The following is a 12,986-nucleotide window of genomic DNA, read 5'->3' as shown; positions in this document are numbered from 1 at the left end:
GTATCCGTCTGTTTTTAGATCTGTGTGATGGTTGACTCGCTGACACTAATAACACTCCCTCTTCGCTGGCTTCTTTTCCTCCCCGCTCTCATTAAGCTCCTGTAGTAAGCTGCTTGGCACCTGCTTTAAAAGCGACCTGCTCATTAACACTAACGAAAGCACGGCTGGCAGTCACAATCCACGCCCCGGCTCGTCAAGTGGCCCCCACTGCCGAAATTAGCTACGTCGCACAAACAATTCCACCAGCAAGCGCAGGAAGGTGTTTATTGGAAGATAGCTGACACCGACTTAGAGGTGCTGTATAATAAGCACACGCCAGGTTAAGACGAGCCAGCCCACATGATTAACTATAATTTGCCTACAAATTCAAACTGAACTTTTATTGTCATACAAAGTGGCATATTGTAGTGTAGATTATGATTAGAATTGCTTTCTTCTGTGTCTGGATGCTGCTTTAAACTTTTCCTTGTAGATACCGTAGCCATCAGACTCAGCCTTGGCCCCTTGACCATTCCCTTCCCCCTCACTGTTATTGTTTTTGTTCCCAGTCTCAGATTTTTACCTCCAGGTCCCTGTAGTATTGACTTGTATTAATTCTGAGTAGGATTCAAAGTTCAATTTATTTTCTTTACGGTATGGTAAGGCCTTGGTGACATGGCTCCCCTGTGTTTATAATTTTGCTTGTTTCAATTTGTGCTCGGCCTCCCCTGACAGACCCGGGACATGATGTATTGTACGCCGCGGCCTTATCTGTTGATGTACAGTTTTAACCTTTCCCGAAGGTTGCCTCTTTCCATTCGGAGCAAAGCGGGCCTCTCTCTTCTCCTTTCCTCAGCCTCACCTCCCCATCCAGAGCACAGGAAATACATACAGGATAGCGGCTGAATAAAAGAAGAGCATAACCCCTTCTCCAAAGTCATCTAATGTAAATGTTTAGGTTTTGGTTCCATAACATTTCCATATTAAGAGTTGGCAGCCATGTGCAGCGGTGAACCATGGAAAAGATGAGAGTTTCGGTTTTGTGTCTATGACATTGTGGTGAACCTCCACTTTGCATCTGTTAGCTTTCTCAAGTGCTGTTGGCTTTGGCCTGTTTGTTCGCAGATAGCGCCGTAAATCATGCACGCAGAAATGTAGAATGCAGGGATGGAGTGCCGGAGCATGTAATGCTGCAAGGGCCTCATGGAGGGAGGGGTATGTACATGTATAGTCACATATTTCGGCACATATGCCTGTCTCCAAACAAGTACAGTATGTAGTACATGCAAAGCCTCAAGGCCCAGTCAACGCAGCACGTACATGGGTTCAGGGATGACATCTGATACTTGTAGTTGATTTTATAATTTAGGTTCTTAAATAACCACACAAACAAATCTTTAACCTGGGATTATTAATTACGCTTTCAAGGTTTCCGCAACTTGGAGCTGAACTTGTGTCGTCCCTGTGGCCCTTTGGCCAGCTTCCTGTCTAGGCCTCCTGAGGCTCCACAACATTGTTAACTGCCTGAGGATAGAATGTCTGGGAGCAGATCACCGTTGGCTCCCCGAATCTGGCTTTGCATGTGGCAGCTGAGCTGCTCCCCATTCAGAGTTCAACTGTGACATTTCTTTATGCATGGCAGCTAATGTTCAAAGAATACGCATGATCTATATGAGGCGGAGAGGGGCCAGCGGTGGCTCTTTGGGGCGTAATAAATAGCTTGAAAGATGATTTATTGCTTGTGTGAGGAGACGTAGCAAAATAACGCTGCACGTTCCCAGTAAAGCACTTAAATTGTTGCAGTGCTTTTCAGCAGGTTTTCATGTGCACAGTAGCTGCACTGTCTTCAGGAGGCAATAATAGTAGAAGATTGGACGGAGTGAGTAAAAAGACAGAGGGAAGAAAAATCCGAAACCTTTTTTATATTCAAGTCGTGCGAGTCCAACTTCGCTGTTACCTGGGAAGTTAATGTTTATAGCTCTTAGGCACTGCGCTGTTCGCCAGCGCCGGCGGAGTTGTTATGGCTCTGAAAGTGAACGTGAATGAAGCAGCTGGACACCGTTGAGCTGGCCGCCGTTCTCCACCAGATGCCGTGTGTTTGGAAATCGCAGGCTTGCTGTTGAACTCTGCGTGCTCTGCTATGTACCAAAGGCTTCCGATGACAGGATCCGGAGGCCGTGGCGCAGCGCTTTGTTATTTCACAGATTATTGTTATTTCGCTGCCATTGTAATGTGATCGAGTGTGTATCGCCCTGTCAGAGAGATCCTAATCTCCCGGCTGCCTTTTTTTTTTTTGTTTGATTCAGCACTGGTTTCCTGGACGGTGATCAAAGCAAAATACCTGAGCAACCTTATCGGTCATATCACTGCTGAGCTCCCATCTTCCCGTCTGTTTCTCTGTAACTGATGGTGAAAGTACTAACAAACACCTTGTTGTCATTGTTTCCCTGTGCAGGTTTGGTCCGGGCCTTGTGATTTACTGGTACGGTTTCATCGGCGAGCTGGACTGCCAGAGAGACCGAGGCATCCTGCTCAAGGACTGCTTCCCCACAGATATTGTTACGCTGTGCCACGCCTCCCAACAGGAGCGAGCGCCACGAGCGCCTGAATAGGGACAAACGGCGACAAAAGCCAAGGAGTGGAGTGAAAGGACAACACAAGTAAAGATGGGAGGATGAATGGAAGGAAAGGACGAGGGGGTGGGAAAGTATGCTGAGGCGGAGACCTGAATCCGGAAGCAATTTGGCTTTCCTGCAGTGTGAGACCACTGGCAGACAATCTGTCCTGAACTCCACCTGACCCTCTGGGCCCAGTCTGTCTCCTCTGCAGCAGCAGCCGCTGTATCTGCCAGCACAGGGTCAGATTCTCACCTGTGAAGCATTGGTGGTGGTCAGCTCCTGGCCCCTGGACGGCCTTTTACAATGGTCAGCCAGGGCCAAAGCAGGACACGGGCCCTTTCCTTATCACACCCAAAGCCCTGGCCTTTGTCACTTTTCCTCCTCGGTTCCGTAGGCAGATAAGCGAGGTGCGGTCCGGGGGCTGGGTGGACGCCTGTCTCTCACCTGCGTCACTCGGTGCCCTCACAGTCACACTCCAGGGGGGTAAACAGGATCATTTCTGATTAAGGATGCCCTCGCTCTGACCCCTTTCAAAAGTCTTCAGTGTTGCCAAAACCTTCATTTTATTACACATTTACCTTTCACTTTAAGGTCAGTCATCTTTTCATGACACTAAAAAGTGTAGAGATTGTAAAAATAAAATGATTTTTGTTGGGTTCTTCCTCACACTGAATGTTTAAAACCTAAAACAAATTGGTACATTTTGGATACTTAGTTCAGGTCAGCTTTCAGTAGCTCCTGCTATATTGTCGATCACATACATCTCTATACTTACTATGCATCTCTGTATGTTAATCCTTATACCTGCCTCAGGGCACCTACTGTGGAAACACCTGATTTCCATGTAAAGGTGCATGTGACTATCCAGCAGTTATCAGTTGCACATCTCTACAAGCCCAGTAGCTTTTATGTGCAGACACTAACGGAAGAAACACAGTCAGGCTTGGGGAACCAGACGTGAACATAAAGTTGAGTGATGCCTGTAGAGGCAGATATGTGCCACCTATAGACGGGTCCCCCTTCCTGTTCTTCAGCCTGCATCTACTGTATCAGCATACAGGAAAGTTAACAAAGGCAGTGAAATTAACATTTAAATGTCTGATTCCCTTTGACGTGACCACAGTGTAACTGGTCCTAAGCCTGATCTACTCTATCATATGGAATGTGGTCACCTGTCATGCACCTCTCACACAGTTACAGAGATATGGTATGTGGAGGGGGGGGTGGGGGTTAAATGCTACTAAAGTGTTGCTTGATTTGTTACCCTTAAACCTCTAACCCTCAGCCTGCTTCCATCTAGGCCTTGATCCCTCCGTGAGGAGGCCAGTGGGTCACGGTGGGGTCACCAGGCGGCCATGGCTTCCTCTGTCAGGCCCCACGCTCCATGTGGTACAAAACAACTGTCCCCATGTGTCCAGTTAAATTCGGCCCTATTGCCTGGCAATGGAATGCTTAGACATCAGTTTATGGCTCCTGTTGGACACAAAAACAGAGCTATTTTACTCGGGGAGGGAAAATTCTCAGTTGAATAAGAACCGAAAAAAATGGAAAACAGCACATTCAGTTCCTCTCAAGTTTCAAGCCTTCCTGCCATTGTTTTCCAAGATGGCTGTCACACAAAAGAGGAGCCAGGGTCAACTCCTATAAATTAGGTTTTGCACACAATGCAAACTTTTGATCAAAGCTTTTTTTAAACCTACTTCAAAGGGTGAGGGGTTGACATCTGCATCAGCTGGACAAATTTTCATGATGTGAGTACAAGGGGGGGGGCTTCCATCTGATGATGTTGGAGCACTCGATGTCTGTATTTTGTTGTTTTCCATGTCTCTCAACTCCTTTTAGATTCATTGTTCATGTCACAACAATGGGGAACTCGAGTGCACTCCAAATAAGGTCAGTTTGGAGCGGTCACTTCCTGTGACCAGGAACGTCAGGACTTAACATACAGTATTTATTCACTGAAGCACTTATTTTGCATACGATAATAATCAATTTCCAGAAAAAGAAGTTTGAAAGCTTATTATTCTTTTGTCAAAGTACAGCATGCGAAAGGTTTTTATTCTGTGTTGTAATAATGGTTACAATTCCTGGATCTGTGATTCCCGCGTGTCAGATTAGTTTGAAGCACTTCACAGCAACCGCTCTGTCTGGCCTCGACCCGTGGCCTATTTGGATGTACATCTTGGCCCAGTGTTTTCCAGATCCAGCTGTTTTATGCGTCTTCAGTCAAGCTGCTAGATAGACCTCTGAGGTGCAGAATATGAGAAAGGAGGAGATAATCAGAGAGCGGCTGAAGGGTAGCTCCCATCCTTCCAGCAGACCACCGAACAGACTTCCTCCACGCTCCTGTGTTATTTATGTGGAGAGAGTTCTGGCCTGTTTCTGCCCTGGGCTGCACAGTGCTTTTAGTAGGGATCCTCTCAGCCAGCAAGACATCACAGGGTGGAAATAAATAAGGTTTTCCTAGAAGAGTCAGACCAGCCAGTTTGAAATGAAGAAGGGGAGTTTGAGAGGGGCCTGAATAACAGCGCTGTGAAAAAAGTGGCCTCTTTGCACTGTGGAAGTAGATACGAAGAGATTTCATTTTTATTTTTAGGACGCGCTGCCTGCTAATCAGAGGCGGTTATTTAAAAACAACAATGGAGCTTGAGAAAAATGGTCTGGGGGATTTTAAATGGCAAATCTGTGGACGTTTGATTGACAGGATAGAGGGCAGCTGGTATGTTCTGAGGGAAGCTGAACAACTATGACACGTGAGTCTACTCAGAGGGGCAGGGGATGTGGGGCGATTTAGCTTAGTGCTGTGTGAGTCACTGGGAGTGCAGGACAAGCGGAGACGAGGCTCAGAGCCGGGAAAAAAAAAAAAAACACACCCTGCAAAAATTATACTTGACACTGATGTGACATTGGATCACATGCATTCAGGGCCCGACCAGTGAAATGTTCCTTTTTTGACATCCCGAAATGAGCAACTGGAGTGGCTTTGCGCTAAAAGGAATGCTTGGCTGGGAAAGCGTGTGGTAGCGGGTGCGCTGTGTCGAGGGGAGGAGGTGTTGACTGGGTTTCTCGCTAATTGAGGTATCCCGTCCAGAGCCAAGCGCTCATTTATAAAAACGGTGGCAGTCGCCGCGTAACCCGCGCCTTCAGATGAACCCAGGAGGCATATGTGGCGTTCCTCCCAGGGAGACGTGATACGCCGCGCGTCCTGTTTCGAGCCACTGACGGTCCTGAATCCCTCTTGCACATCCGCCATGTTTTGCAGTGGCTTTTTTTTTCTTTTTTTTTTTTTTTTTTTGCTTGTCGGCTTTGATTTGTCACGATAGTTTTAAGTACGTATTGTGGTGTTTTTTAAAGGAGGGGAGGTGGGGAGTACCAGAGAGGAGCAGGGGGAAAAGGTCCGCGGAGCGTGCGTGTGTGGTTGGAACCACAGGGGTGACAGCCTGCGCGGAGGCCGCCCTCTCCAGCATCCACCGCCGGAAAAGGTCGTCCCCCCTGAGTGGCATTTGCTCCGTGACAGAAGTGACCTAGAAACCGCGCCGTCTCCTGTTCACAGCGAGGGTCCGGAGGAGGCCCGGCCGCGGCCACAGGTACGCGGGCGGGCGGGCGGCGGGCCGCGGCGGGGGTGGAGGAGGAGCGCCCGTGACATTCTGAGAGATGAGAGGAAAACGAGTCGGGGGGGAAAACGGCTTGTTGTGAGACTAGAGACAGAATCGGAGTCAGACGAAATGCCCTCTACTTCGGAGCAGGGGCCTCGTGAGAGCTGTCGCAAGCTTGTTATTATGAAATGAGTGGAGCGTGGAGGAGGGCTCTACTGTATGTGCGCGGTGGTGGTCATAGGGACGTGCGCGCCTATTATGGGATGCGTGGAGCAAGGGCTGAGGTTGGTGTTGAGAGCCGAGCTCCCATCCAGGGCTTAATCAGAGCCACTAATCCAGCTGATAGCGGCCGGGTCTGGCCCGGCCCGGCACACGGCGCCGGTCCCACGCGCATTCACAAGCATCCGCGCGTTCGTCAAAACACGCCTCGCGTCCATTTATCACGGCGCAATAAATCCTGGCCTCAAATCCTGATGCACAGATGAGACGACGACGACTCCATTATGTGCCGACTCGGCTTAATTTTGGAAATATTTGAAAGAGCAGATGCGATTGGTTATTTTATTGAATTGTCGCCACGGGCAACATAATATTTTTGTGCTGGGAAACGGTGAAAAGGGGCAGGGATGGAAGCAGCCGTCGGGCCGGAGGAGTCCAGATAAGGAAGCGAGCAGAGGAAGAGGGGCCTGGATTTAACTTTTCTCTGTTTGTGTGCGAGATGCTTTATGAGGATTCTGTGGTGCCTTCACTGTGCTCAGCAATTAAGTGTTTGGCTGAAAGCTCAGTGCCAGTTACAGAGCTCCGCATCTAGAGAAATGTGAGCCATTTATCACTTTTACAACCCCCCCCCCCCCATACCCAGACCACCACCTCGTGTCCTTGAGTTCCCAGAGACAGGTAAATATACACTTGCATCCGTCCACACGTCCCACTCGGTCCATGTTTGACGTACAGGAGGTCAGCCTGCGAGGGATCGATGTTGCAATTCATCCGTAACGGCCTGATGATGTCATGTTGCGGTGCACTGTGGGTTACGAGTCCACGGGCCTGTTGCTGCGGGGCGGCGGCAGTCACCGCAACGCGTCCTGACTCGGTCCTGCGCGTCCTCCGCTCTACTGTAACTCCAGCGCGTCGGCCCTCTGACAACATCCCGGTCCCACAGGGATCATCACCAGGTTACACAAGAGGGGAAGGAATGAATGGAGCGACGTGATGTTGTCATTCAAATGCAATGGATCACTTGAACTCCATTGCCCTGTTGTAATGACCCCGTGTAAGGGCCTGTAATGTGGTTTTCCCATTGGGTTTGAGAGAAACCCTACGCCGGGCCATTCAGGTGTGCAATAAAGTGCTTTTCACTTTCTGAGGACTTCCTGTCTCCAGTGGCGTTCTCCATTAACTCCTCACAGACAGACAAGAGGCTTTCTATTGGCCCAGGCCCTTTTTATCGCAGCAGTTATTCCCCCCAGGTACGGCGCTACCTGGCCCGCAGATAAGATAGGGAGCCGGCTGCCTGTCATTATTGGCAGATGAAGGCTATCTGAATATTGACAACACTTTACACTCCTTGTTGAGAAACAAAAATTGGACTTGTGAGACGTTCGCACACAGGGCTTTTATTGTCTGGGAGAGATATGAAAAGCCAGGTTCCCAGTGGTCACACACCCAAATAGCCTTATGTCACAGCTTGTGCCCCCCTCCCCTCCAGTTGGCTACTATTTATTCCCACCAGCTGTAGTGATGGGCTAAAAAAGTTCTTGACACCAGCTATAGCTTTTCATCGCTGCAGCTCCCCACCGCTAACAAGGCGCGCGCGCGCGCGCGAGCCTCTGTCCTGCCTTTCCCATAGTTTGTGTTCATCAAACGAACGACACGCACGAGTTATCACAGGATTTATTTTGTGGCGATGTTGAGCACCTAAAAAGCAAACACACAACAGAGTGAGGGGGGAGAATGGTGCCGCTGCAGACTGATGCGTAAACGCGCTTCTCTTCGCGTGGATGCGTCGACGTTCCTACGGTTTCTCCTGTAAAGTAAAACGAGGATTAACTCCTCGTCGTTACGCACCTTGAGCGCTGTCTTTATTTTGCCCTTTCGGTTTTGTCTGGTAAAGAACACGATACCGGTGTCAGCCCTGAGGAAATGTGTAAAATGGAAGACTTTTTTTTTTTTAACGGGAAAAGCCACCGCGTTTTGCTTTCGACTTACTAAATTTAAATTAATTTTATTTTTCCGCGGAGCTAAGTGCGATAGAGATGTCCACAACTCCCGAGTAAACGAAGTGATTCCCTTTTCCCTTCCGTTTAAAAAATGTAAAGGTTTTGATTTCCTTTTACTTTAAAAAAAACATAAATTCGTTTTAATGAACCTCCACAGGCCTATCAGTTCTGAACGGTTATGACATAATTACAAAAATATATCTCATATTATCATTAATAATATTAAAAAACACTGATGCCCCTTGCTGTTGGTTTTACACACGTATTTGTCCATTATTCTTGTGAACATTATTTAAACGGTGCACGCGTCAGAAGTCCACCACCTCTGCGTCTCCTTGATATTTCCTCACAAGGAAACGTTAGTGCGTAACTCCATCCCAGTGACACCAGTCTCCCGCTCCTTGTCCTCCCTGCGCCTTTAGACTTTTTTCGCACAGACCTCTTCGCCATTTAACTGTTTAGAAAAAAAAACAAGAAGGTTTCAACTGCCATCCGAGACGGTAATGGCTACCGATTCTATACTTTCAGTCATAATCTTCAAGTGGGCTGTGATTAATGATGTCAGGGTCCTTCAGGCCCCTGCCTGGATGACTTCAGCCCTCTTCAAACTCTCTCTCTCTCTCCCTCTCTCTCTCTCACTCATTTAAACGCACACGTGGATTCCACCGTGCAGCCTCTTCCAGAGATGTTGCGGTTGCATGTTATGAATTGCTCATTTCTGTGTGTGTGTGTGTGTGTGTGTGTGTGTGTGTCTCAGGAAGGGGAGCCGGGCAACAAGTCCCCAGGTGCAAAGCATAGTATTGACCCTACAATCCATCTGTATTGATTTTACCATCAACGTTGCCGCCTAATACATGCATAAGGAGCTTTATACCTGTGAGTAAATATGAGATGAGAGTCTGTGGAGGTCACATTTACTGCAGCAGGTCAGATTCTTATCATCTTAGAGGATATGAGGGGATAAAAATGGCGGGGGCTCGTTTTGCCTGACTTCCTGCTGCTGCTGCAAAAAAATAGATATTACAATAATAATCTGAGCGCAGAGATTCTCGATGTTGGAACCGAAATAGTGAACGAACGCGTGTCTGGAGAAAGACAGAGGCCGCGTCTTCTTCATAAACACATTTACTTTGGCCTCCAGAAGGGGTCGCCATCATGTAATAACAGTGCGCCCAAGGGTGTGGTGGGGAGGGGGTCTTCCTCCTCCTATCTCTCGCTCCAAAAACACAACGAGCATCTGTATATTTCGGTTTTTAATGGACCCGAAGCGCGCGCGCGAGCGCAGTGCTTATAGAAATATCCACGTAAATCAATACAATTTCACATTTAGCCCGTGATGTTCTTTTCCTCTTATCGTCCCTGTCTCCCCCTCATCTTCCTCCTCCTCCTCCTCCTCCTCCTCTCAGCCCTCTTCTGTTATTTACAGTTCTTGTGAAATGTCTCACTTTGCTGCCCTCGGCTACCCGCAAGATATTTCGGGCCCTTTTTTTAAGCTCTCAAAATAACCGTAGGAAATTAAGAATATAAAAAAAAACCTCCACTTAGGACAACATCCCATAAATTAAGGCAATCGATGTTTTCGCCGCTCACTGTTAGGACGTTCGTCTCATAATGGAATAATGCCAGATTTATTTGCGAATCTTATGGGTTCTCAAGCCATAAACCGTGATTATTTCACTGGAAAAACCGGTCAAATGTTGACAACCTTGGGGCCATTATAATGCAGCACTGGAGAAGGCAACATAATGAGGGAAATACGGCGGGCCCCAGGCTTGCCTAATTAAATCTTAACTGATTGAAATAAAGGTTTGAGTACCTCAAGGCTTGACTAAACTCCGGCTATTTCCCTTTTTATTGCGCTTTATTTATTCCGCGCTCGCATGCCCTCTCTTCCTGCCTCTCGAGCATCCGCCTCACAACTGGACACTGCAATTTTCAGCTCCTGCTAATTCCAAGCCCCCGTAGCTATGTTATTTGACTAATTATAATTTTTACATCATTAAGATTTATTTTTTTGGTGTGTGTGTGTGTGTGTGTGTGTGTCGCGGAAGGAGGGGGCGTGTGGGGTTGACTGACACTCATTTTTAAGGAGACAAGCGCCGCTGAAGTGTGAAAAAAAATCCTCTGGCTCGTGCAGTCGCGGTCAAGCGCAAAAAAAGTCCTCAATATCACCCATCTAGTTAAAGATTAATTAAAGTGTTTACCCAGAAAAAACACTGACAAGCCTGAAAACATAACAAAACGTGTTTTTAATAAGCTACAACTAATAAAATCACCTTTCATTTAAAGCGTGATATTATGTTATCATAATATTCTAGACATTTTATTTTTTAATATATATATATATATTTTTTTTTTATTAAAATGCAATCGAATGAATAAGGCTCATGTTGTGAAAGGGCCAGCAGAGGCAGGACTATCTCCAGACGCGCTCCTTCCTCCATTGTCTGAGGAAATACTATCATAAATGATAAATAGATAATGGAGCTGTCTCCTGCAGACACGTTCATCAGCGGTAAATGGGAGCTGGCGCGCAGCACCACGGAGAATTAAGGCGAAAGAGTTTGCAACATTCCTGCAGGGGATAAGTTGTTGACAATTAAAGAACACACACACACACACACGGAGAGGAAGGAAGTACATTCACTGGGCATCGGGCATCTGTGTGAATTATTTTGTTGATTTCGGTGAGATATATTTGCTAGTTGGACAATAAGATAATTAAAATGTTAATGTAGTAAATGTGATACGGATTTTATGAATGGGATGAAAACAGATGTGAAATAACAGTTTAACGAGCTGAAAGATGGTCGGCAGGTCGACAGCTCTTATTTGATCTTTAGTTTGGCTTTTAATTGTTATAAAAAACATAAACGCGGATTAGTGTGACTTGCAGCACCTTGGCTGTATTTGAATGCATCATTTGGTGTAAACCCGTGGACTGGGCTTCTAGTTCAAGAAGGTGAACTGTTTCAAAATGTGGAGAAGAGTGTGTAAAAAAATTCTTAGAAGCTTGTAAAGGCTTCACTCGACGCAAGGAGAGAGAAAGCAAATGGAAAAAAAAAACACACACAAGGACAACTTGATAAAAAAAACGTTAGGAGGTGATCGTATCATGGAATTTGCTTCCAGATGAAGTTCTGCCTCTCACTCGATTATCTTTGTAGAGTTTTCACTGCGCAACTCAGGCCTGTCTTTTATTTTTGTTTTATTTTATTATTTTTTTTAAAGCAGCCAGTCCCCTCTTCCAGAAATCCTTTTCGGTGGTGCTATAATAAACCATTTTCCCTGGGCTTTATTGATCAGTCACTCTGAGCTAATGTAATTATCCTCATCAATAGGGGGACTGCAGGGAGAATCATTATGCGGTTGACATTGATAAATGATCAGCCAAATGCGGCCCTTTTCTCCCAGGGACCCCCGCCTCTGACCCGCTCACACAGGCCTACATAACGTAGTCATAGAAACACCTTATGGCAAGAGGGGAGAAAAGTGCTGAAATGTTTTTTTTTTTTAAAGGAGGACAGCACGCGCGCACACATGCACAAGCACGTGCACAAGCCTACACACACGCACACACGCACAGGGCTTGAAACCCGTCCCCCAGAGCGAGCCATTTTGGGGACAGCCAGCTGCAGAGCGAAGGACACTCAGCCCCCGCGTGCGCGTCCATTTTTATGACCACTATCCAAATCAGCAATCTGAGAGAAAAAACAAAGAGGAAGCTAAACTTTTTTTTTACGCGTTTTCCCGTCGCTGCCAGCAGACGCACGTGTGTTTCTAAAAATATTTGCAGTCTTTTCTCTGAGCTCGCGCGCGCGCCTCTGTAGCAGATCCTCTGCAGGGAACAAAAAGAGCCTGTAACATAAGTATTATTAACGTGTTGCCTCTGTGACGCACAAACACACGCACGCACGCACACAGTGTATCTAACGGGTGAACTGCGTGTGAACTTTTAATATTGTTGCACGGGGCGAAGTGAGTGTCTTCCAGAGGAAGCGGTTGCATTGTGCAGCAGTGCAGAGGGAATATATTCCTTATTTTATTCCTGCAGCAGCAACCCAGACTGGCTTTGACAGGGAGGAGATGAAGGGGAGGAGTTGTTTAGCTCGGCTGGATCATCCATCATCCCTGTCACGCCGAATCGGCAAAAGGAAAGCAGCAGAGGCAATCTACCTTCTGTCTCATCGGGGAAGAGGGGGGAGAAGGGGGGAGGGAGGGAGGGGAAGGGTGGTGGAGTTGGTGGTGGTTGGGGGGGGGGCTATTAATATTAAAATCCTCTCCATCCACAGTAATCCTCACGTTTTCTTTCTTTTTCATCTGATAATCACCACACAAAACGGAGAACTTCTTCCTTCCGTTTTATCCACAGGGTAATAGAGCACCAAAAAAAAGTTATAGATTTTAAAAGAACAAGACGTGTCAGTAACCTGACCAATAAAAGTCTAGATTGTTCTCTAAGGCCTGCAGATCATTTACGGCAAAATAAGGACAGAAATGAGCTACAGCAACAAAAAAATAAAAAAAAACACATCTACGAAATATTTAATAAACCATATATATATATATATATA

At 46.8% G+C, this 12,986-nt stretch overlaps 1 protein-coding gene across 4 annotated transcripts in view; it reads left to right on the top strand.

Annotated features, from left to right (window-relative positions):
- The window catches only part of cdin1 (CDAN1 interacting nuclease 1), a 56,064-nt gene extending 43,078 nt beyond the window's left edge, over window positions 1-12,986 (top strand). For all 4 annotated transcript variants that reach the window (XM_055506018.1, XM_029138883.3, XM_055506016.1 and 1 more), the window contains one exon: window positions 2,435-12,986. In XM_055506018.1, coding sequence (XP_055361993.1) covers window positions 2,435-2,591 — 157 coding nt within the window. In that variant the 3' untranslated portion in view covers window positions 2,592-12,986. The remainder of the gene's footprint in view (window positions 1-2,434) is intronic.

This window comes from Betta splendens, chromosome 22, assembly GCF_900634795.4.
Source record: "Betta splendens chromosome 22, fBetSpl5.4, whole genome shotgun sequence".
Classification (NCBI taxonomy): domain Eukaryota; kingdom Metazoa; phylum Chordata; class Actinopteri; order Anabantiformes; family Osphronemidae; genus Betta; species Betta splendens.
Note: the sequence above shows the minus strand (reverse complement) of the source record. Positions and strands in the feature narration are given on the sequence as shown.